This window comes from Schistocerca piceifrons, chromosome 8, assembly GCF_021461385.2.
Source record: "Schistocerca piceifrons isolate TAMUIC-IGC-003096 chromosome 8, iqSchPice1.1, whole genome shotgun sequence".
In the NCBI taxonomy this organism is placed as follows: Eukaryota; Metazoa; Arthropoda; class Insecta; order Orthoptera; family Acrididae; genus Schistocerca; species Schistocerca piceifrons.
In genome coordinates, this window is record NC_060145.1 from 224,339,290 (window position 1) to 224,365,852 (window position 26,563).

Here is a 26,563-nt window from a genome sequence, read left to right on the forward strand (position 1 = left end):
ATATTTAAGCAACGCAACTGTGTCAAGCAGGACACTACTAATGCTGTATCCGAACATTACGGGTTTGTTTTTCCTACTTATCCGCATTAACTTACATTTTTCCACATTGAGAGCCAGCTGCCATTCAGCACACGAACTAAACCTACAGTCACTTATCTTCGACTCCTTCCTGCGGCCCAAGACGTTATCAGCGAACAAACGTAGAATGCTGCCCATCCTTTCTACCAGATCATTATGTATTCAGAAAATAGCAACAGTCCTATGACACTTTCCTTGAACTCGTGATGTTACCCCTATCTACGATGAATACTTGCCACCGAGGACAGCATACTGGGTACTATTACTGAAGAAGTCTTCAAGCCAGTCACATACCTGGGAGGCTTTTCCGTATGCCGGTACCTTCGTTAGCAGTCTGCAGAGGGGTACCGTGCCAAATGCTTTTCGTAAATTTAGAAATATGGAATCTGCCTGTTGTCCTCCATCCATAGTTCGTAGTATATAATGTGAGAAAACAGGAAGCTTGGTTTCGCACCAGCGATGCTTTCTAAAACCGTGCTGATTCGTAGATATGAGATTTTCGATTCACGATACGTTCTAGACTTCTGCACCAAGCCGACGTTAAGGATATAGTACTGTAATTGTACAGGTCCGTTCTTTTACCTGTTTGTATACAGGAGACACCTGCGGTTTTTTTTTCCAATCGCTTGGCACTTTGAACTGGTCGACAGAATGGCGATAAATCCAAACTAAATATGTGGCTACTGACGTAGAGTACTCTTCGTTAGACCCTTTTGGGATCCCATCCGGACCTGGCGACTTATTTGTTTTTCCCTCTCTCAGTTCTCTAATGCTTGTTACTATGCCATCCATACGGGACTCTGTCGTATGGTCAAACGGCAGTACGTTTGTGCTATTGTCCTGCGTGAACGGTTTCTTGAACGTGGACTCTAAAACTTCGGCTGCTTATTCTTGGGAATAAACTAATTATGTTAACAAGAAATGACAGTGGCTGGCTCTGAGCACTACGGGACTTAACATCTGAGGTCATCAGTCCCCTAGAACTTAGAACTAAGTAAACCTAACTAACCTAAGGACATCACGCACATCCATGCCCGAGGCAGGATTCGAACCTGCGACCGTAGCGGCCACGCGGTTCCAGACTGAAGCGCCTTTAACCGCACGGCCACACCGGCCGGCAGAAATGACAGTAAGAACCTTATATACTGAGAGGCCAACATCAAAATACCCAGACTCGTAAACAAGAGTCGACAAGAGGTTCGTGAACTTACACCACTCATTGCCCTAACCGACCATTTCTGAGCCAAAAATATCCATTTAGAACGGGAAGAGTTACCCCAAAATATAATACCATAGACATAAGCGAATGAAAATAAGCGAAGTAGACTAATTTTCGTGTTGAACGATCACTCACTTCAGATACCATTCGGATAGTAAAAACGACAGTATTAAGTCTTTGAACAAGATCCTGAATGTGGGCTTTCCACGACAGTTTTCTATCTATCTGATCACCTAGAAATTTGAACTGTTCAGTTTCACCATCCTTATGCCTGTTCGGTAAAATCAAAAGGTCAGGTTTTGTAGAATTGTGTGTTAGAAACTGTAAAAACTGAGTCTTCTTGTGATTTAGCGTTCGTTTATTTTCTACAAGCCATGAACTTAAGTCATGAACTGCACTATTTGAAACCGAGCCAATGTTGCACACAACATCCTTTACTATTAAGCTAGTGTCATCAGCAAAGAGAAATACACTCCTGGAAATGGAAAAAAGAACACATTGACACTGGTGTGTCAGACCCACCATACTTGCTCCGGACACTGCGAGAGGGCTGTACAAGCAATGATCACACGCACGGCACAGCGGACACACCAGGAACCGCGGTGGTGGCCGTCGAATGGCGCTAGCTGCGCAGCATTTGTGCACCGCCGCCGTCAGTGTCAGCCAGTTTGCCGTGGCATACGGAGCTCCATCGCAGTCTTTAACACTGGTAGCATGCCGTGACAGCGTGGACGTGAACCGTATGTGCAGTTGACGGACTTTGAGCGAGGGCGTATAGTGGGCATGCGGGAGGCCGTGTGGACGTACCGCCGAATTGCTCAACACGTGGGGTGTGAGGTCTCCACAGTACAACGATGTTGTCGCCAGTGGTCGGCGGAAGGTGCACGTGCCCGTCGACCTGGGACCGGGCCGCAGCGACGCACGGATGCACGCCAAGACCGTAGGATCCTACGCAGTGCCGTAGGGGACCGCACCGCCACTTCCCAGCAAATTAGGGACACTGTTGCTCCTGGGGTATCGGCGAGGACCATTCGCAACCGTCTCCATGAAGCTGGGATACGGTCCCGCACACCGTTAGGCCGTCTTCCGCTCACGCCCCAACATCGTGCAGCCCGCCTCCAGTGGTGTCGCGACAGGCGTGAATGGAGGGACGAATGGAGACGTGTCGTCTTCAGCGATGAGAGTCGCTTCTGCCTTGGTACCAATGATGGTCGTATGCGTGTTTGGCGCCGTGCAGGTGAGCGCCACAATCAGGACTGCATACGACCGAGGCACACAGGGCCAACACCCGGCATCATGGTGTGGGGAGCGATCTCCCACACTGGCCGTACACCACTGGTGATCGTCGAGGGGACACTGAATAGTGCACGGTACATCCAAACCGTCATCGAACCCATCGTTCTAACATTCCTAGACCAGCAAGGGAACTTGCTGTTCCAACAGGACAATGCACGTCCGCATGTATCCCGTGCCACCCAACGTGCTCTAGAAGGTGTAAGTCAACTACCCTGGCCAGCAAGATCTCCGGATCTGTCCCCCATTGAGCATGTTTGGGACTGGATGAAGCGTCGTCTCACGCGGTCTGCACGTCCAGCACGAACGCATGGTCCAACTGAGGCGCCAGGTGGAAATGGCATGGCAAGCCGTTCAACAGGTCTACATCCAGCATCTCTACGATCGTCTCCATGGGAGAATAGCAGCCTGCATTGCTGCGAAAGGTGGATATACACTGTACTAGTGCCGACATTGTGCATGCTCTGTTGCCTGTGTCTATGTGCCTGTGGTTCTGTCAGTGTGATCATGTGATGTATCTGACCCCAGGAATGTGTCAATAAAGTTTCCCCTCCCTGGGACAATGAATTCACGGTGTTCCTATTTCAATTTCCAGGAGTGTATTTTAGAGGACATATCATTTATATTAATGAAGAACAGTAGTGGCCCCAACACTGATCCCTGGGGCACCCCCCACTTGACTGTACCCCACTCAGAGCCCACATCGCAGCCATTCTCAACGCTGTGAATACTGACCTTTTGCTGCCTGTTGATAAAGTAAGAGGTGAACCAATTTTGAGCTACTACCCGTATTCTGTTATTGTCCAACGTCTGGAGCAGTATTTTGTGATTAACACAATCGAACATCTTAGTTAAATTAAAAAAAATACCTAGAGTTCAAATCCTTCTGTTTACCCTATCCAGTGCCTCACAGAAAAAAGAGAATATATCATTTTCAGTTATTAAAATACTTCTAAAGCCGAACTGTACACTTGATAGAAAATCGTGTGGCATAAAATGATCAATTACTCTTACATACATAGTCTTAAATAACTTTAGCAAACACTGGTAGCATAGAAATAGGTCCAAAATTGTCTGCAATACCCCTTTCTCCCTTTGTATAAAGTGGCTTTACTACTGAGTACTTAAATCTTTCAGGAAACTGACCATTCCTAAAGAAAAAATTACAAAAATGGCTAAATACGGGCTAACATGAGCAGCACAGTACTTTAATATTCTGCTAGGCACTCCATCATATCCATGTGATTCCCTAGTCTCCAGTGATTTGATTATTGATTCGATTTCGGCCTTTTCTGTATCACAGAGGAGTATTTCAGGCATTAATCTCGAAAAGACTTTTTCCCAGCGAGTTATATGCTTCCCTGTAGAAACTAAATTTTTATTTAATTCACCAGCAGTGCTCAGAAAATGAGTTAAATACTGTACATATATCTGACTTATCAGTAACAGAAATGTTTTTACTATGAAACGACTTTATATCGTTGACCTTGTGCTGCTGACCAGACACTTTCTTCACAACTAACCATATGATATTAATATCATCCTGTAAATCAGCTATTCTATTTGCGTACCACATACTCTTTGCCTCGCTAGTAACACTTTTAAGCACCTTACAGTACTGTTTGTAATGGGCTACTGTTTCTTGATTGTGACTACTTATAACATTTTGATATAATTCCCACTTTTTTCTACATGATATCCGTATCCCACTAGTCAGCCACCCAGGCTGCCTTTTACTGCTAATAGCCTGTTTAGAACGTTCTAATTGAAAGCAACTCTCAAAGATCATGACAAATGTGTCAAGGAAAGCATTATATTTGCCTTCTGTTAACAGTACTATAAACATCCTGCCACTCATGTTCCTTGTCAAGGTTTAAAAAACTCAATTTCCATTGGATTAGCTTTCCTACATAGTCTGCAATTACATGTGACATTTGACTACAAAAGCCTCATCATCATCATCATCATCATCATCATCATTTAAGACTGATTATGCCTTTCAGCGTTCAGTCTGGAGCATAGTCCCCTTATAAAATTCCTCCATGATCCCCTATTCAGTGCTAACATTGGTGCCTGTTCTGATGTTAAACATATTACTTCAAAATCATTCTTAACCGAATCTAGGTACCTTCTCCTTGGTCTGCCCCGACTCCTCCTACCCTCTACTGCTGAACCCATGAGTCTCATGGGTAACCTTGCTTCTTCCATGCGTGTAACATGACCCCACCATCTAAGCCTGTTCGCCCTGACTACTACATCTATAGAGTTCATTCCCAGTTTTTTCTTTGATTTCCTCATTGTGGACACCCTCCTGCCATTGCTCCCATCTGCTAGTACCTGCAATCATCCTAGCTACTTTCATATCCGTAACCTCAGCCTTGTTGATAAGGTATCCTGAATCCACCCAGCTTTCGCTCCCATACAAGAAAGTTGGTCGAAAGATTGAACGGTGCACAGATAACCTAGTCTTGGTACTGACTTCCTTCTTGCAGAAGAGAGTAGATCGTAGCTGAGCGCTCACTGCATTAGCTTTGCTACACCTCGCTTCCAGTTCTTTCACTATGTTGCCATCCTGTGAGAATATGCATCCTAAGTACTTGAAACCGTCCACCTGTTCTAACTTTGTTCCTCCTATTTGGCACTCAATCCGTTTATATTTCGTTCCCACTGACATTACTTTCGTTTTGGAGATGCTAATCTTCATACCATAGTCCTTACATTTCTGATCTAGCTCTGAAATATTACTTTGCAAACTTTCAATCGAATCTGCCATCACAACTAAGTCATCCGCATATGCAAGACTGCTTATTTTGTGTTCACATGTCTTAATCTCACCCAGCCAGTCTATTGTTTTCAACATATGATCCATAAATAATATGAACAACAGTGGAGACAGGTTGCAGACTTGTCTTACCCCTGAAACTACTCTGAACCATGAACTCAATTTACCGTCAACTCTAACTGCTGCCTGACTACCCATGTAAAGACCTTTAATTGCTTGCAAAAGTTTGCCTCCTATTCCCTAATCTCGTAGAACAGACAATAACTTCCTCCTAGGAACCCGGTCATATGCCTTTTCTAGATCTATAAAGCATAGATACAATTCCCTGTTCCACTCATAGCACTTGACCATTATTTGCCGTAAGCTAAAGATCTGGTCCTGACAACCTCTAAGAGGCCTAAACCCACACTGATTTTCATCTAATTTGTCCTCAACTAATACTCGCACTGTCCTTTCAATAATACCTGAGAAGATTTTACCCACAACGCCGATTAAAGAGATACCTCTGTAGTTGTTATAATCTTTTCTGTTTCCATGTCTAAGGATTGGTGTGATTACTGCTTTCGTCCAGTCTGATGGAACCTGTCCTGACCCCCACGCCATTTCAATTATCCTGTGTAGCCATTTAAGACCTGACATTCCACTGTATTTGATGAGTTCCGACTTAATTTCATCCACCCCAACTGCTTTATTGCACTGCAATCCATTGACCATTTTCTTCACTTCCTCAAATGTGATCCTATTTCCATCATCATTCCTATCCCATTCTACCTCGAAATCTGAAACATTACTGATCGTATTTTCACCTACATTGAGCAACTCTTAAAATATTCCCTCTATCTGCCCAAGGCATCCACAGGATTCACCAGCAGATTTCCTGACCTGTCCAAAATACTTGTCATTTCCTTCTTACTTTTTAGTGTTAAAATTTGAGCATCATTGTCTTAAAGGCCATTCACCCTTTTACTAACAGAATGCCCATCTAGTAATGAAGAATGAATAAAAATACTGTCTATGGCTGTCCTACTGTTCCCCTGCACCCTAGCTGGAAAAAACAGTCTGTATCAGATGATATGAGTTTAGGAGATCTATCAACATTGCTTTTCTTCCACCATCATATACAAAATTGATGCTGAAGGCACCAAATATAACTAATTTATGGTACTTCCTATAACGTGAATCAAGAAACATCTCTAGCTTGAGCAGAAATGGTCTGAAGTCAGAGTTTGGGGACCTATAAACAATAATTAGAAAATTAGTTTCACTAAATTCAACTGTCTCTGCACAACATTCAAATATCCGTCAGTGCAGTGCCATGATACGTCTATGGACTCAAGTGGAACACTGTTTTTTATGGCATGGCCACTCCCCCACCCCGCAAGGAACTCCTTGAAAAACAGCCAGCTAATCTCTATCCTGGTAAGGGAAGCCTCTGAACTGTCAAATTATTTAAGTGGTGCTCCGATATACCAATCATTTCAGAGTCAATATCAATAAGCAGTTCACTAATATCATCTCTAATACCTCTTATATTTTGATGAAGTATGCTAATTCCTTCTCTACTTGGAAACGTGACGTTCTCTGAAGGTGAGTCATTAGTTAGAGAGCAGGTATAGATCTCAGCTGACTTCAGTCTATAAAAGGTGGAATTCCAGCACCAACTACTACAGGAATTTTTCCATGAGTGATCCCACCACCACCCACTACACTGTTACCTATAAGCTTTGCCCGCCTGACCTTCCCGTACATATTGAGGTGCAAGCCATGCCTAGTGAAACCAGATCTACTGATAGTTTCAACTGGCACCACTGAAATGTGACCCACGCTCTCTGCCATCACTGCCCTCCCCAGCCCCATGTTAACTCGGCTAACAGCCACGTAAAGATGAGGCCGATCACGTCGCTGAAACAGTTGGACGAAATGCATATTAGTGGTACCAGTCTGAGTAGCTATCTTTACTAGGTCACCACCTAAATCATATTCCCCGTCCCTATTAAGACTGGTCCCTGCACCACCCACTATCACTATCTGATCCTCCTTCGTAAAATTCCTGCATAACCCCCATATGCTGCCAGTCACCTGAGCCAACGCCGTAATAGGCTATACAATGCTGGTGACCTGGTACTCACTCCCCAACACTTCCTGCAACTGCTGGCCCACACCTCTACCGTGCAAACTACCTAGCAGCAGTACCTTCTTCTTTCTGTTAGCCTTTGCAGCTGATCTATGCCTCCTAACTGCTGAGGACTGCTGTATGTTCCCTACACCTACAGCTACAAGAGGTTCCTCCCCGCTCAACTCTGACACTTTGTCAAATCCATTACATATACGCAAATTATAACTATCTGAATACCTCCTCCTCCTAGCTGCCTTCTTGCCAACTGCCAGTTCCCATTCGTCAGCTTCCTTAACCCTCCTCAGCTAGTTCCTCCTTTGCATGTTGTAATTGCACCTGAAGGGCACAGATCCTATGTTCCTGCCCCTCTATCAACTTATTTCTATTACAGATTCTGCATTCCCAAGAGAGGATCTCGCTAGAATGTCCACTGTCTTCCCCACTGTATCCATCCCCAACGAAAATACTTTGAACAAATCCCACACTGTAACGCACTACTTACAAACCTATGACAGAGCCCACACTTCTCACTCAAGGTAAAATTTTACAGTTACTGGAAAAACTGTACAGCTTCGTTACCTAAGTTCAGTTACACCAGTGGAACAATTTATAGAATACTATAGCGGTCTCGAAATTCTCTCTCTACTAAGAAAGCAACTACTTTTCGAACGTCTTGTGGCACGTAATACAATCTAACGAACTTGACACTGAGCTTTAGCATGTGCTCGGTCTTCTTAGTACTTCCAATGAATTTTAATCCTGGAATGCTCTCCACAGCTGCAAAGCGACTCTACTGATGGCAGTCAGCTTGTAATTTAATTTCCCCTGAAGGTGAACAGTAACCCACTACCACGTTAAAGACTCATCCGTGCATATTGTCTTCTGAATGTGTTCGCTGGGCCGTCCTGCTTCTCCACAGAATCCACAGAACTCTCCATCAGGAACCTTACCTATACTGAGGGCGTGCGCCCATGAAAATGGTTTGAGACTCTCTAAATACACCTGTACTGACGTGTCATGTACGTCGCTTGCTGCGCGTTATGTCAGCACGATTTAATCCACGCAGCGTCACCATGAGGCGAAATTGGTTTGAGGGTTTTAAAGATCTCTTGTCTTACTGAAATGTAAGTTCGCTTGGTCATTTTCTTTTTTTTTTTGGTCATCAGTCTACTGACTGGTTTGATGCGGCCCGCCACGAATTCCTTTCCTGTGCTAACCTCTTCATCTCACAGTAGCACTTGCAACCTACGTCCTCAGTTATTTGCTTGACGTATTCCAGTCTCTGTCTTCCTCTACAGTTTTTGCCCTCTACAGCTCCCTCTAGTACCATGGAAGTCATTCCCTCATGTCTTAGCAGATGTCCTATCATCCTGTACCTTCGTCTTATCAGTGTTTTCCACATATTCCATCCCTCTCCGATTCTGCGTAGAACCTCCTCATTCCTTACCTTATCAGTCCACCTAATTTTCAACATTCGTCTATAGCACCACATCTCAAATGCTTCGATTCTCTTCTGTTCCGGTTTTCCCATAGTCCATGTTTCACTACCATATAATGCTGTCATAGACTGTAATATTTTTGCAGAGAAACAAACGTCTAGCTTTCGTGTGAAACGATGAGCAGTGCTTTTATGGTAAGTTTTTCAGTTTATTGTTAGAAACCAATTTTCGCCATACAGTGTTATTGCTGGAGTGATGCGAGCCGCATTTGTACTTTTAAGAAAGAATATAAACATTATACACTGAGATGACATAAGACATGGGAAGCGATATGCACGTACATAAATGGTGGTAATACCGCGTACACAAACTATAAAAGAGCAGTGCATTCGCGGAGGTGTCTTTTGCACTCAGGTGATTCGTGTGAAAAGGTTCCCGACTTTATTATTGCCTCACGACGGGAATTAACACACTTTAAACAATGAACGGTAGCAGTAATCAGAACCCACGGGACATACCATTTCACAAATCGTTACGGAATTTGGTATTCTGAGATCCACAGTGTCATGACTGTGTCCTGATTATCAAATTTCAGGCACTACCTATCAACAGAGACAACGCAACGCCGGCGGCCGCCACTTAATGACTTAGAGCAGTGGCGTTTGCTTAGAGTTGCCAGTGCTAATACACAAGCAACATTTCGTGAAATAACCGTAGAAATCAAGGTAGGGCGTACGACAAACGTATCCGTTATGACAGTGCAGCGAAATTTGGCGTTAATGGGCTGTGGCAGCAGAAAACCGACGTGAGTGCCTTTTGCTAATAACACATTACAGCGCCTCTCCTGGCCTAGTTACCATGTCGGGTGGACACTAGAGAGAGGAAAACGTAGCCTAGTCAGATGAGTCCCGATTTCAGTTGGTAGAGCTGATAGTAGGGATCGAGTATGGTGCAGGCCCCACGAAGCCATGGATCCAAGTTGTGAACGAGGTACTGTGCAAGCTGATGGTCGCTCCACAGTGGTGGGGACGTATTAACTTGTAATGGACTGGATCCTTAGCTCCACCTGCTACTTGGAGACAATTTGCAGCCATTCAAGGTCTCAGTCTTCCTAAACAACAGTGGAATTAATCATACAGTGTAGACTTTCACGGCCGGTGTTGTCTTCAGTTGAAACTTCCGGGCTGAGAGGCCGTGGTCGATGTATAAAATTTCCACCTAACGTTTCGTCTCCATCTGCGAGAGACATCTTCTGAGGTCGTCCGGCTACTGCCACTGAGGCTCCAGGTACTCTTCCATCTATAGAGCTCATAGAGGGCACCACCATTCGTCATGTGATGCCGACGGTATGCCTATCTTTGGAAGGCGTCATCATTCTCGATTAAGGGTAATCGATTGTCATTCTGCTGGCGCAACGTCGACATCCGTATTTCGTCTAACTTTAAAACTTCCTCTTTTCTATTAAAATTGTTATGGTGTTTGTGAATCTGTATTGCTCCTCTATACATGCGCGCATGATAATGGGATGTACGTGCTAGAAAGTTTGTCTCATTAAATTTAATTTCGTGGCTCCCATCTCGAAAATCATGCTCAACTACGGCCGATTTTTCGATGTGTCCTAAGCGACAGTTTCTTTTATGTTCGGCTAAGCGAGTGTTTACACTTCTTATCGTTGTTCCAATATATAAAGTACACAACTGCATGAATTTTGTATAACCCAGGTCTTGCTAGGGGGTGTCGGGCGTCTTTTGCAGTTCTTAAATATTTTTTAATCTTCTTGGTGGATCAGAAGATTCCTTCGATCCCATGCTTGGTCAGGACTTTCCCGATACTGTCCTTGACTTTATTAACGAACGGTAGGAAAACTTTTCCAGTAGGTGACCGTTGTTGCTCTGGACTTCTGGCTTCTTTTCTCCTTTGATGGAGGGCTCGATCAATTTCCTTGCTGGTATATCCGTTTTTCATGAAGGCTGACTGTAAGTGATTTAGTTCATCTTGTAAGTAATCCGGCTCGCAGATTTTGTTGGCTCTGTCCACCAAGGTTTTCATGACTTCACTTTTTTGCCTAGGATGATGGTTTCATTCCTTGTAGAGGTATCGATCGCTATGAGTGTTCTTTCTATATACCTTGTGGCCCAGCGTCCCATCCGCCCGTTTAATTACCGACACATCCAGGAAATTGAGTTGACAGTTGCTGTCTTTCTGCATCGTAAACCGTATCTTCGGGTTAAAGCCGTTCAGGTGCACCAAGAAGACATCCAACTCTTCTTCACCATGAGTCCACACTACAAATATGTCTTCAACATAGCGGTACCATTTAGCTGGCTTTTTACTGGCAGTCTGCAGCGCTCGCCGTTCGAAGATCTCCATAAATTAATTTGCAACAGCAGGGCTGAGAGGGCTTCCCCCGCCACCCCGTCGATCTGTTCGTAAAACTCGTTGTTGTACTGTAAATAAGTTGTCGTCAGGCAGTGTTTAAGTAAAGCCACAATGTCAGTCGTAAAAATATTTGCTGTATATGAAATAACTTCGTTTACAGCCGCCATGGTAAACAATGTCACTACATCGAAACTCACAAGAATATCACTTGGGCTGATGTTAATCTCCCTCAGTTTTTCAATAAAATGCGCCGTGTTTTTAATGTAACTGTCTTTTCGGCCAATGTATGGTTGCAGCAAGCAGGCGAGATATCTGACCACCTCTTGTGCTGGAGATCCTATGGCACTCACAATCGGTCTCAACCGGACCTTTGGTTTATGTACCTTTGGGAGTACATAAAGACTGGGTGGATAAGCTTCCGTTTTGCAGAGTTGTTCTTTATATCATCTGAAGAAAGAGAAGATTGTTTTACCAGTTGATTGGTATTCCTCAAAATTTTGGTTGTAAGATCCTTCTGAAGTTTTTTATACGTAGTGGGATCCAAAATGTCACTAATCTTCTTGTGACAATCTTCGGTGTTCAGCAAAACCGTAGCATTTCCTTTATCAGCTGCTAGTACTATAATGCTTTTATCCGCATTGATCTCCCTTAGTGCCCGCCTTTCCGCTTGAGGCAAACTGCTGGTAGGTGGTTTCGCTGGACACATCGAAAAATCGACGTAGTTGAGCATGTTTTTCGAGATGGGAAACACGAAGTTAAATTTAATGAGACAAGCGTTCTAGCACGAACATCCCATTATCATGCGCGCATGTATAGAGAAGCAATAGAGATTCACAAACACCATAACAATTTTAATAGAAAAGAGCAAGTTTTAAAGTTAGACAAAATACGGATGTCGACGTTGCGCCAGCAGAATGACAATCGATTACCCTTAATCGAGAACGATGACGCCTTCCAAAGATAGGCATACCGTCGGCATCACGTGACAAATGGTGGTGCCCTCTATGAGCTCTATAAATGAAAGAGTACCTGGAGCCTCAGAAGATGTCTCTCGTAGATGGAGACGAAACGTTAGGTGGAAATTTTATACATCGACCACGGCCTCTCAGCCCGGAAGTTTCAACAGAAAACGGTGGAATTTTTACAGAAAAGAGAGCGCCATGTCCACAGGTCACAATTGGCCGCAACATGTTTGAAGTACATTTTGAGCAATCCGAGCGAATGATTTCGCCTCACAGATTGCCCATCAAGTATGGGCCACAATCGAGAGGCTAGTTAGTGAGGAAAATCCTACACCACCAACAATTTCACAATTATGGGCTGCTAAATAGGCAATTATTTCTGCAAAGATCTTCCAACGACTTGTTGAGTCCACGCCACGTGGAGTTACTGCACTAGGTTGGGAAGAAGGAGGTCCATCACGGTATGAGGAGGTATCCGATAACGTTTTTCACCTCAGTGTGGGGCAATTGTGTATTTAAAGAAAGACTGGTAACAAACGGGAATTAACCACAAAGAGTGAATATCACGTCTAAATATAACAACTGACATACCACGAAGTCATGTAGAAATAATGTGAGATTACACTGCTGTTAGTCTGTTCTCCTGTTCGGGGGCTCTATAAATCATACCAATATGGGTTTGAGGTATTAGAGACAATCCCAGTGAAATTAGTCACTTCTGTCTTTACACATTAATTAGAGTATACTCATCTTCTTAGTGGTAAATAGAAATTAAAGCACATCAATCCCAAATTCATATGTTCGTAGTCAACAATTTTTAAATATTTGTCCGATCATCTTGACTGAGGTGTAACTAATATTGTGGTGGTTTATTTATGAAAGCCAAAAGAGATTTACTTTCCTAAGGCACACAGTTACAAGGAAATGCTTCATTTCAAGCTTTGTTTAATGAATTAAAGATCTTTGGCGAGTGTTTTCACCTCGTCGAATGTTCACCTGAGGCTCACAAAACCCTTATAATGTAACAGTACCAACGGCTCACTTTCACACGGAAATGAATTTCCTCGAACTATACTACGATATTTTTAGACTTCAAAATTGTAGTACTTGACGAGGCATCATTAGCTATACTTTTGATGTTCAGTTAGAGAGTGAAACTTTGGTTACTATTTCGATCGAGGGTAAGAGATAACTAACAGTAAGTGTCGTAGCCCAGAAGATGATTTAAATGAAATGCAACAGAGCTAGACTCACCAACTCCAGATAGAATATGACGTCTACCAGAATTCATTTACAGTGTCATTTCAACATGACATTCACATGATCGAATCATCGAATCCTTGCATCAAGTAATTTTTACCAAAATTCAATTTATATATAAAAAAATCACTATCACTAGTGGATTTAAGAACTAATAGGGTTTAATAGGTCTACATTACCAACTCTACAATATCAAAATTATATAAAACAGTAACTCTACAGCCGCCACAGGCAGAGTACAACTTATTAAACCATAGAAATAGTGGAAAATTTTTCATAGTATATATCACCCAGTTCACTAATTTTCTTTGCATTCATTGTGCACATTTATGTGCGTTACCTTAGAGTCGCACTTCAACATTACGAAAGAAATAAAATTTACCTTAAGAAACTTTGGTAGCACGTGGGCAACATGTGAATTAAAATGATGAGAAAGTTCATCCGTAAAGTCGGCCCAACTTTAAGGGGGATTTCCTGATACAAGCAACAGAACACTGTCAGCAGGAATGCATTCTGCCGCTGACCAGGAAAGAATGTGCTACCCACCACCACTACGTGATTACTCGTGAGGCGAGAGTCAGAGATCATTGAAAGTGTCCCTTTTAATTCAAACTACTTACCTGCATCTCTGTGGAAATGGTTCGTTCAATAAATGTACTGGATGACTTACCTCTTCTGGAATCTCTGTAACATAAAACAAAAACAAGTTGCTTTACGAGCTGCTGGTACCTTCTAAGACTAATTTCATTAAATGATAGTGTGTGACATGACATGCTATCTTTTATGTTAATTTACAGTTGTTCACTAGCGAACTGGTTCCTATCTGTCGTTATGTGGCAGAGTTAGCGACTCTGCAAGGCACTAAACATTATTTAGTTTGTAATCACTGTAAGTAAGAATATATTTCAGTGTGCAATAAATAACCGCAGTGCACCGCGCTAAGGATACCGTCTAGTAAGGTCATCCGAAGACCAGTATCAGTGGCAAAGCGATTTAGAAAAGATTGCTGTATGGTGTGGCAGGTGGCAGTTGACGCTAAATAACGAAAAGTTTGAGGTGATCCACATGAGCTCCAAAAGAAATCCGCTGGAATTCGATTACTCGATAAATAGTACAATTCTCAAGGCTGTCAATTCAACTAAGTACCTAGGTGTTAAAATTACGAACTACTTCAGTTGTAAAGACAACATAGATATTATTGTGGGGAAGGCGAGCGAAAGGTTGCGTTTCATTGGCAGGACACTTAGAAGATGCAACAAGTCCACTAAAGAGACAGCTTACACTACACTCGTTCGTCCTCTGTTAGAATATTGCTGCACGCTGTGGGATCCTTAACAGGTGGGATTGACGGAGGACATCGAAAGGGTGCAAAAACGGGCAGCTCGTTTTGTATTATGACGTAATAGGGGAGAGAGTGTGGCAGATATGATACGCGAGTTGGGATGGAAGTCATTAAAGCAAAGACGTTTTTCGTCGCGGCGAGATCTATTTACGAAATTTCAGTCACCAACTTTCTCTTCCGAATGCGAAAATATTTTGTTGAGCCCAACCTACATAGGTAGGAATGATCATCAAAATAAAATAAGAGAAATCAGAGCTCGAACAGAAAGGTTTAGGTGTTCGTTTTTCCCGCTCGCTGTTCGGGAGTGGAATGGTAGAGAGATAGTATGATTGTCGTTCGATGAACCCTCTGCCAAGCACTTAAATGTGAATTGAAGAATAGTCATGTAGATGTAGATGTACTAGGGTAGACTGCTTTAACTCTTAGTATGAATCATGAAACGTTTGTGTTCATCTGTCCACTGCCATATTTCCACATGAGAATTCCTGAATAGTCCTTACTGGTCGTTCTTCACTAGGAGTGCCACTGTAGTTATTTGTACCGTGCCTCATTTCAGGAGAGCCACCCTCACTTTCATCCTGTTCAAAAACATGTTGTCGGGAAGCGTGTCAAATCGACCCTTTTTTTCTGAATTTTGATACTATGTACCCATGTTTCGCAATTCCCTCTTGAGTGAAATACACATAACATTCATACAAGCACGTGAAAGTATCAGAAAAGTCATACTTTGGAATGTTACCCAAATTACGCATCACGTTGCCTTGAATGTCGGTCACGTTGTCAAAGAGCCATGCCTACACTCGAATTTCTTCGTTTTGTCCTTTTGTGGTCCCGGTCTCGGAAAATGACATACGGCAGGGAGAGCGGTATGCTGACCACATGCCCCTCCATATCCGCATCCAGTGACGCCTATGACGCGGTGGCAGGTAGGTAGCGTTCGGCCTTCTTGGCCTGTTCTGGAGGAGTTTAGTTTACTTTTTAGTCCTTTTGTGGTATGATCCAATTGATTACTCATAAGTGATAATTTTGTCAGAAACAGTAGACGTCAACGTATGGCTGTTCTTGTTCTGAGGAAAAGTGTAGGGGAAAAATTTTGTATCACTCTATTATTTATCAAAACATTCTGGGGAATGTCTTTGACAAATGGTTCAAATGGCTCTTAGCGCTATGGGACTTCAATTCTGAGGTCATCAGTCCCCTAGAACTTAGAACTACTTTAACCTAACTAACCTAAGGACACCACACACATCCATGCCCGAGGCAGGATTCGAACCTGCGACCGTCGCGGTCGCGCGGTTCCAGACTGTAGCGCCTAGAACCACTCTGCCACTCTGGCTGGCCAATGTCTTTGTCACTTCAGCTAGAGATGTTGCTGCTTTACGATTTGTGACGCAACAGCACTGTCGTATTACGATTGCACGTCCAGTACTCCACACACCCAGTTCACAGCTGGCAAGTCGAATGCACATCTATTGCTAAGTGTTGCTAGTTCAAACATCCATTATAGTTACTGCACCCATGTCGATTATACGCCAGGAATAAACTCAGTCCGGGAACAGTTTGGACGGTTGGTATATATCCAAGAGGAGCCAAGATTCCAAAATTTACATTTTATGTGCAACTGTTCCAGTGAGAATGAAAAGGTAATGTGCCCAAAATACTAAAACTGACAAAGTACACAAAATATATTTCTTTGATATTAAGTGATAAGCGTATTTCATCGGCATCGGCAGAATACGTCTTTTTACGTTATTAATACCAACAGACGCACATTTTTGTTATGAAATCCTCGTTATTGTTTTCAAACACAAGAAACGCAACTTTCATTTTGAGTAATGTTATGTTATCAGCGAAAGTTAAAAATATGAAATAGAAAAATAAGGATGATTGCGAAAATTCCGTTGGTTAGGAACCAAATTAACAATCAAAGCATGCCTCCTCAAAGTGGAGAAAGTAGTTCAAAGTGATTTATTCAACTGTGACGCCATATACAAAACTTTTCTGGCTTACGCCTTTTTTTCGTCCCACAGTGTTAATGTTGTTTTTATTATGTTCGAACATTGAACTATTTAATATCGACTAGCATAATTAAGCAGACATGTTCTGGAAGCTATATTTTTATAACTGCTTAGTACTAAGCCAAGGTGATCTCGACTGTAGGATTGAAAACTAACTCGATGATTGTATGTAGCGCTGTGCTGCCCGGCGCCATTGCCCGCCCCCATCCCCCCACCCCCAGACTTTTTAAAGCTCTCAGTTCATATAGAGAACATATTTTCACACGGATGCTCACACCTATAGTATAGCAATGTTCTTCGGAGTCTACTGTGCAAGGTCTGTCATTCTTGCCGGGGTGAAGAACTCAGAAAATAAAAAGAAACAAAATCAACCTGACTGCAGACTGATACCGTCATGTCTTCCCCGTCAACATATAATAGTAAACTTCTACTCTGATTACGTTGTTCAGCAAGGGGGAGTGTTGTACTTGTATATAGCAGTCTTCTTCACGATGTTATTGAAAATTGCAGCCAATATCAACCCGCAAGGGTGTTCAAACGACCCTTTTCTGTAGATCGGTACTGGCAGCACGAGGAAGAAAGATAGAAAAGACTGGCGGCTTTGCCGGCTCTGTTCCGTAAAGGTTTACACCCACGATGACTGCCAGACGGTGCCAGTGCAGGCGACCTGGCAAAGATAGGGCATAGTTCCCGGTTAACTGCGTACTGACCGAAAAAAATCAAGTTACGTACAGATCACTGAAATTATAGTATTTCCCGGCGAGCTCGGAAATTTTAAACCTATGATTTAATCGAATCGAAATCGTTGCTCGTGGTCTCGCGGTAGCGTTCTCGATTCCCGAGATTGGGCCCCGGGTTCCATTCCCGGCGGGGTCAGGGGTTTTCACCTGCCCCGAGATGATTGGGTGCTGTTGAGTCGCCTTCATCATCATCCATCCCCATTCCGGGTGGAGGAAGGCGTAGGCAAACCACCTCCATTAGGACCTTGCTTAGTACGGCGGTGCAGCCTTGCGTTGTTGTTGTTGTTGTTGTGGTCTTCAGTCCTGAGACTGGTTTGATGCAGCTCTCCATGCTACTCTATCCCGTGCAAGCTTCTTCATCTCCCAGAACCTACCGCAACCTACATCCTTCTGAATCTGCTTACTGTATTCATCTCTTGGTCTCCCTCTATGATTTTTACCCACCACGCTGCCCTCCAATACTAAATTGGTGATCCCTTGATGCCTCAGAACTTGTCCTACCAACCGATCCCTTCTTCTAGTCAAGTTGTGCCACAAACTTCTCTTCTCCCCAATCCTATTCAATACTTCCTCATTTGTTCTGTGATCTACCCATCTAATCTTCAGTATTATTCTGTAGCACCACATTTCAAAAGCTTCTATTCTCTTCTTGCCCAAACTATTTATCGTCCATGTTTCACTTCCATACATCGCTACACTCCATACAAAGACTTTCGAAAATGACTTCCTGACATTTAAATCTATACTCGATGTTAACAAATTTCTCTCCTTGAGAAATGCTTTCTTTGCCATTGCTAGTCTACATTTTATATTCTCTCTACTTCGACCATCATAAGTTATTTTGCTCCCCAAATAGCAGAACTCCTTTACCACTTTAAGTGTCTCATTTCCTAATCTAATTGCCTCAGCATCACCCGACTTAATTCGACAACATTCCATTATCCTCGTTTTGCTTTTGTCGATATTCATCTTATATCCTCCTTTCAAGACACTATCCATTCCGTTCAACTGCTCTTCCAAGTCTTTTGCTTTCTCTGACAGAATTACAATGTCATCGGCGAACCTCAAAGTTTTTATTTCTACTCCATGGATTTTAATACCTACTCCGATTTTTTTTTGTTTCCTTCACTGCTTGCTCAATATACAGATTGAATAACATCGGGGAGAGACTACAACCCTGTCTCACTCCCTTCCCAACCACTGCTTCCCTTTCATGTCCCTCGACTCTTATAACTGCCATCTGGTTTCTGTACAAATTGTAAATAGCCTTTCGCTCCCTGTATTTTACCGCTGCCACCTTCAGAATTTGAAAGAGAGTATTCCAGTCAACATTGTCAAAAGCTTTCTCTATGTCTACAAATGCTAGAAATGTAGGTTTGGCTTTCCTTAATCTAGCTTCTAAGATAAGTCGTAGGGTCAATATTGTCTCACGTGTTTCAACATTTCCACGGAATCCAAACTGATCTTCCCCGAGGTCGGCTTCTACTAGTTTTTCCATTCGTCTGTAAAGAATTCGCGTTAGTATTTTGCTGCTGTGACTTATTAAACTGATAGTTCTGTAATTTTCACATCCGTCAACACCTGCTTTCTTTGGGTTTGGAATTATTATACTCTTCTTGAAGTCTGAGGGTATTTCGCCTGTTTCATACATCTTGCTCACCAGATGGTAGAGTTTTGTCAGGACTGGCTCTCCCAAGGCCGTCAGTAGTTCTAAAGGAATGTTGTCGACTCCGGGGGCCTAGTTTTGACTCAGGTCTCTCAGTGCTCTGTTAAAGTCTTCACGCAGTATCGTGTCTCCCATTTCATCTTCATCTACATCCTCTTCCACTTCCATAATATTGTCCTCAACTATATCGCCCTTGTATAGACCCTGTATATACTCCTTCCACCTTTCTGCTTTCCCTTCTTTGCTTAGAACTGGGTTTCCATCTGAGCTCTTGATATTCATACAAATGGTTCTCGTATCTCCAAAGGTCTCTTTAATTTTCCTGTAGGCGGTATCTATCTTACCTCTAGTGATACTCGCTTCTACATCCTTACATTTGTCCTCTAGACATCCCTGCTTAGCAATTTTGCACTTCCTATCGATCTCATTTTTGAGGCGTTTGTATTCCTTTTTGCCTGCTTCATTTACTGCATTTTTATATTTTCTCGCTTCATCAATTAAATTCAATATAGCTTTTGTTACCCAAGGATTTCTACTAGCCCTCGTCTTTTTACCTACTTGATCCTCTGGTGCCTTCAATACTTCATTCCTCAGAGCTACCCATTCTTCTTCTACTGTATTTCTTTCCCCCATTCCTGTCAATTGTTCCCTTATGCTCTCCCTGAAACTCTGTACAACGTCTGGTTTAGTCAGTTTATCCAGGTCCCATCTTCTTAAATTCCCACCTTATATCCTCTCTTCTCTCTTCCGTATCGTTCCCTTACTCTCTGTCAAGAAGTATGGGACTTGCATTAGAAATTAATACAGTATTCGCCCTTGCTACAGTCTCAGCACTCTGAATTCAAAATAAATATAAACACATATGCACTGCTGTAGTCAGAACTCGAACATGCTGGCCTTTGGCGCACAACGGCCAAATGTACTGATTATCCGCTACACGGTTTGCAGCGAAAATAAAATTCCTGAATTACTTGTAAGCTGAGAAGACATTTGTCTTGTTATCAACATTATTTGCCGTCGTACAGCTCAGGACAGACATAGGTATGTTGAGTAGGGACACTTTGTTAGCCCCGTACTGGACAAAAACTGAAAGCCTCAAAATGACGGTAGTACATTTAAGATTAATGTCATCACTATTTACGCCTGAGCTGATTCAAGTACAGGAAGATTCTTCTCTGGAAAACGGAAATCAAAATCATCTTTGAAGATTTACACAGTTAACACACTAAACACCTCACAAAGAAAGAATGAACACAATGTACCTACTGTTTTTGTCGTCTCTGAAGTGGAACAAATTCAATTAATATAGAAATAGCACATCTGAGGAATTGTAGAAAAATATTGAACATCACTGATGGCGATTGTTCACCCAAAATCCTTTTCCCATTGCTCTTGTGTGTGTGGCGTTTGGTAACAAGCAGTAGAACTAAATAAAACTAACGTTCATTACAGTTGTTAGTCTAACAAGAGCACTGTACTTACTCTAAACTCTTAACTCGTATATGCATCTAGGAAACTTACGCATCGCTGTCGACACGATCGATGCAGGGAATGATTGTGATTGTCTTGAAGAGATCGCTCGATCCTGTAAAAATTTCAGACATTAGTACATTGTACACTAAGAATATGCGAGTTACAATATTTATGAAGGCCAGATGAAAAGGTCTGTCAGAGATGTTTGAATAACATTTTAGTTTCGTCATTTTGGTGCATGATGTCCAAACATACTCAAGTGTAGTGTTTATTTAGTGAATGGATTAGTTTATACGGCTTTCCAGAAGAATTGTGTTGTTTGCTTAACGCTGAAGTGATGAAACAGGAATATCGATCCATACAAAGACCCAAAACTTTGCCCAAATATGAAAACATTAAGAAATTGTTTAACATGATATTGGAAGATTGGCAGTTAATTTTGTATGCAAAAGCTACCACCAGAGAATCGTCGGCAAGAGGCGTACGGTATATTTTAGATGAAGAATTAACCACTAAAACACATCGTACAATGGCGATGCCAGCTGAACGGAAAGCTGTCTAAGAGCAAACGTAGAAACGAATTTGTCGACAATATTTGGACCGTTTCATATAGAATCATCCCCAGTCTGTGTGGCAGTTTTTTACTATTAATATATATCTGTTACCCTTTCTTAAAAGAAACTAACATTATAAACACACGGTTTGGTGGCGAATGGCCCTGAAACAAGAACGTCTCATTGGTCCATCTGGCAGGCATGTTATGCTCAGTAAATAGTATGAGATACAAATGAGACTCTTCTCATAGATTACCAAACAATCGGTGAAACAATATTTTGCCAATAATACCCAACTCTTCTGGATCACCTATACGAAAAAGGTGGTTGCACATAGTTTGGTTGAATAAAATTTTCCAGGTTTGCGAAATAAAACACTCGAGCTCTCGATGGCAGTCTCTGCCATCATCGTGAGGAGCAAAAAACCGCTGACTGGCAGAACTATTTTGTTTATTGTTATTTCATCCTACTACCCCCTGTGGGTGGGGGTTGGCAGCCAGCGGTACAATGTTCTGCTCTTCAGCCAAGAACATTTTTAAAAATGTAACAAATATGAGAAAAACATTAGGACTGTTTATCTTTTTTAAATTAAAAATCAAAGAGAGACAAATTTAAAAGCACAGCAGTACTGCACTTACACTTGAAATCTAAAGGACGTGAACTGGTAGAGAAGTTTGCAGGTTGAAAGAATATGTTCCATAGGGTTCAGGGGTCTGTTTAGTAGGGAAACTATGAGATGAAGGTTGGTGTTGGAGTGGATAGTGGAAAGACAGCAGGTTGGAAAAACAAAAGGGCATGGAGGATTCTGGTGTGTGGGTAGGCTAGCGCTAACAAGGGGAAATGGATGAGTAAGGATGGAGAGGGAAAAGGACAGAGTAGCCCTGATGCGAGTGGGATGGATGGGGAAGAGTTAAGGTTGCTTGGAGGGATAAATATCGGGGTGAATCTCATTGTCTGGGAGAGGGAGTTGGCTATCGTCTTGCTGGGATCGGATATTGGTGTAGGGATGGTGGGACGTGCTTGTAAAGACGCAACAACGTACAGGGGTTGGCTACCAGAGGGTCGACAATGGGATATTGGAATGTGGTTTGGGGATGGTATAGGAGATCCAAAGGTATTCGAAATAGGTGAGGAAGGGCGGTAATATGATGATATAGTAGAGGATACCTGTGGGGCAGATAAAAGGATGTGGAAATCGAGAGAGAGTGCAAGTCGTCCAAGGATATGGAGAAACGTATAGAAAATTGGTGGGGTGGAAATCCATGCAGTAACTGCGTAGTAGAGGATGGGTCGAATCAGCGTTTTCCATGTGTGGAGAATAGAGGATGGGAGTTACCCAAGCTCGGCCTGTTAGTAGTTTTAGTGTATTTCAGGCTTTCTATTGGATGGTTACGAGCTGAGGTTGCCGGTCGAGGGTTAGTCCAAGATATTTTAACTGATTAGTTAATTGGAGAGAACAGGCGTAAATGGTAAGATAAAAGTCAATGATACGGATGGTGCAGGGCTGGCATTGTTTCCCGCTTATGTAGAAACGGTTGTAGCATCTTGTGCCTATCAGATAGGGCCGATGTGATGCGTTTGTGGAAGCCGCTTTCGGCAGTTCGCAGTCTGCTGTGGGATCAGCGCTTGTTGTCGGCGCCACGCTTAAGACAACCGCACCCGCCTCCTCACAAACGTCAAGCGTCCATCTTTGCTCCCTATCGACATCCAAAGCCCGTCACCACCCCCAGATAAGTGCGTACCCCTGGGCTCTGTTAAAATTTTTGCTATTTATTCTGATCCCGGGGGCCTCCTTTTTAGCGGAATCTCAGTATGTTGACGCATGAGCCTAGACTCTCGTCCTTCCAAATTGTATGTTGTGTCCACTTTCCAGGCAGTGCTCAACTCTGGCCATCTTGTTACGATGCCTTTGTTTAATACGTCACTAGTGCTCAGTACAATTGTGCGAACCGTTTGACCTGTATACATGCTGCCAGTCGTTTTCACCACCCTGTACACAAGAAAGCGGCCCTGGACACGTTGTTACACATAGCAAATATTATTTCTAATGACGACCACCTACAGTCTTAATTGCAGCATTTGTGACGTGTCTTCGGAGAGAATGGTAACAGAAAGGGTGACACTGCCAACGCTTATAGGTGCCATCGACGAAGGATGCCTTGTAGATCGGCCGAAGAGGCCAACCGCATGCTGTCCTACCATACTGTAGGGTGACGAGTAGCGAGTTAGGGCGTGTGCTGCAGAGACTTGGAATGACCCACCGCTGAGATACGAGATATGCTGCGCCGTGTTAAAAACGACATAGATTTTCGTGTGCCCGGTGTGTATAATGTCCCTTGTGGATGCGGCAGCATCTGTGTTGGTCAAACAGTTCGCAGAGCTGTAGAGGTTTTGTACTGAGCACAAGCGACATATTAAACAAGGGGACTTTGACAAGTCGGCCATAGCAGAGCATAGACTGGAAAATAGACACGTAATACAATCTGAAAAGCCGAGAGTCTTGACTCGTGCGTCAACGTGCTCGAACTCTGTTATAAAAGAGGTAGCCGCGAGTAGAATAAATAACGATAATTTTAACAGAGATCAAGGGTACACATTTAGTAGGCCGTGCGGACGGGTTCTGGATGCGGGACCGGCCGTCTCACGCGAGGCGTAGGCCCCTAGTGCCCCGTGACGTCACTGGTCCCGCTGTTAACTGGCACTGCTGTCAGCTGCACAGCTCGCCTTCCGCGCACACGTTATTTCAACCGTCTCTGATTGGTTCCAGTTGCTGAAATCGTGTCTATGTAAGCGGAGAACTGTGCCAGTCCAATAGGTCAGTGGTTGTCAGTATTCCGTGACTCAGTCTGTAAAAAGGGAATTGCTTTAGGTTCGCCTTGTTTTCCACCTTTCTGTCCGTCTGACTACTGTTCATATTGTACGCTCAGAAGTTACCTACCTCGCACTACACTTGTTAATGAAAGCGATGTTAAGACAGAAAGTATTTTTCGTAAACGCGTCTCAGTACTAATGTCGTAAATAATTAATTTCCAGTGGTAACCTATCTTGGTAAGGTCCGATTTACGCATAACCAAACGATTATTTCTTACAAGATACTTCATGGAAAGACACCTTGGTAGTGTTATTCAAATTATTTACTATAAACTGTCTTGTATCGGATGGGAAACTGCTTACTAATTTTCCAGTTGTCTCCGAGCCGTAACAAGACGCGCAGAACGTGCTGAAGTCATAATCGTGTTGTCGGCTGGCCGGCGCCAGATGTCCCTTTGATCGGGAGGCGCGGTGCTTCTTCCCACGGACCACGTTTCTGGCACTGGAGCCTGGAACAGATTAAAATACATGTCGAAGCAGTCTAGGTGGGGCCACCTTTCCACTGATCCAACGAAATAATGAAAAATTTGTGTGTGTGAATGTGTGTGTGTGTGTGTGTGTGTGTGTGTGTGTGTGTGAGAGAGAGAGAGAGAGAGAGAGAGAGAGAGAGAGAGAGACAGACAGACAGACAGAGAGAGGGAGAGAGAGAGAGAAAGAGAGAGACAGAGAGAGACGTTATAGAGAGAGGAAGAGGTGGAGGGGTAACAAGAGAATATAGTAAACAAAGCCAGAACAGCTAGTTGGAGAGACTGAAAGTTCTGAAGTGTTTGAATTTCGGACGAGTAGTGAGCCACATGCAAAGGAGAGACGGCTAATGCGCTAGCTGTTGAGTTTCCACTTCACTTAAGGGGCTCCGGAACGCCCTATACTTGCAATGTTAAAATAACGCTTATAAATTACATCTTTCTTCACATAGTATTTGAGGTAGGAAGTTGAACTTTTTACAGATTATTTATTGGAATATGGGCTACAACTTAACACAGGGATTTTACAAAATTTTAGTTCAGTTATTAAAGATGATTTTTTTTCAATTGTAATGAAAATTAACAACATTTTTTTGCAATTTTTTATTTATATATTAAAAAATATACAGTTTTTTGGAAAAAGGCTGTGTTAAATTATGCAGAAGGTACTGTGTAACATTTACTGAAAGTTTGAAACAAATATGTTTGGAAGATCCTTAGAAAACATGTAATTAGTATGAGAAAATAAAAGTTTTGGGAATCGAGCGACAAATATTGGATTAACTTTTTAGTGTATTCCAGGTCCATAGGATGGATTATCTTCATCCTCTGCAAACTCCTCCTCCAGCTTCCTCTTGTTCCTCCTCCTGTTTACTCTTGCTTGAATATCTAGACTCTTTACAGCCCTGTCTGCAGCCCGAAGGCGTTCCTTGTCTAAAGCAAGCATCGCTCGTACCATGTTAGAACCTATCTTCATTCCCGTATTTCTAAATACCTTGCACCTTACAATGTTGCCATCGTTGGAAGTCGCAACTTGTTCCTCCTCCTGTTTACTCTTGCTTGAATATCTAGACTCTTTACAGCCCTGTCTGCAGCCCGAAGGCGTTCCTTGTCTAAAGCAAGCATCGCTCGTACCATGTTAGAACCTATCTTCATTCCCATATTTCTAAATACCTTGCACCTTACAATGTTGCCATCATTGGAAGTCGCAACAGCATCATACACACCAAAGTGAAGTGTTTCCATTCCAACAAAAACAGTCTTGGGGATTCTCGACCATATAACACTATTTACACTTTCATTGGGGTTTTGAGTTTTTCCGTGAATACACATTTTCAACAGTTCAGGTGCTGCTAAGTCTCTGAAAATAGGTTTTATCACCTCCATTATTGCATGAGGCAGACTATGCTTATGAGTGTACACTTCACCAGTTAGCAATCCTTTGTTATGTTTACACCAACTGTCTTCTTCTTTGGGACACAAGCTATGTTGGGGATTTTCATCGTCTTTATTGTTTACAGTAATAACACATACCTTTGGCTTTCCAACATTTCTCCTTTTCTTAAAAGCCTTCAGAGGATTTCTAATAACTTTACTTTTACTCATTATTATACCTCAACAAAACAGAGACTCTAGAAACAGAATTAATTACGAATATTTTCGAGATAACGACAGAGTAAATAAACATGAAACAATCGACAATCACACCAGCGATATATATTGAACCATCACAAGTTAGCCACAACACATACTTTATCTCACATCACTAAAATGTACCTGATGAACACGGACGTTAATAATAACACCATTTGACAGCAGTTTAACAGCGCCACAGTGGGTCACGCCCATGTAGAACACATTTCAAAAAAAATTTAAAAATAGTTGTAGTCTTCGGAATTGAATAAATT

General features: G+C 42.7%; 1 protein-coding gene across 1 annotated transcript in view; it reads right to left on the reverse strand.

The window, feature by feature from the left end:
• The window catches only part of LOC124711583 (putative lysozyme-like protein), a 192,210-nt gene that overhangs the window by 113,731 nt on the left and 51,916 nt on the right, over positions 1 to 26,563 (reverse strand). Inside the window, exons 4-6 of the mRNA XM_047241730.1 lie at positions 24,496 to 24,641; positions 20,816 to 20,879; positions 14,199 to 14,212 (exon numbers count right to left, since the gene is read on the reverse strand). Coding sequence (XP_047097686.1) covers positions 14,199 to 14,212; positions 20,816 to 20,879; positions 24,496 to 24,641 — 224 coding nt within the window. The remainder of the gene's footprint in view (positions 1 to 14,198; positions 14,213 to 20,815; positions 20,880 to 24,495; positions 24,642 to 26,563) is intronic.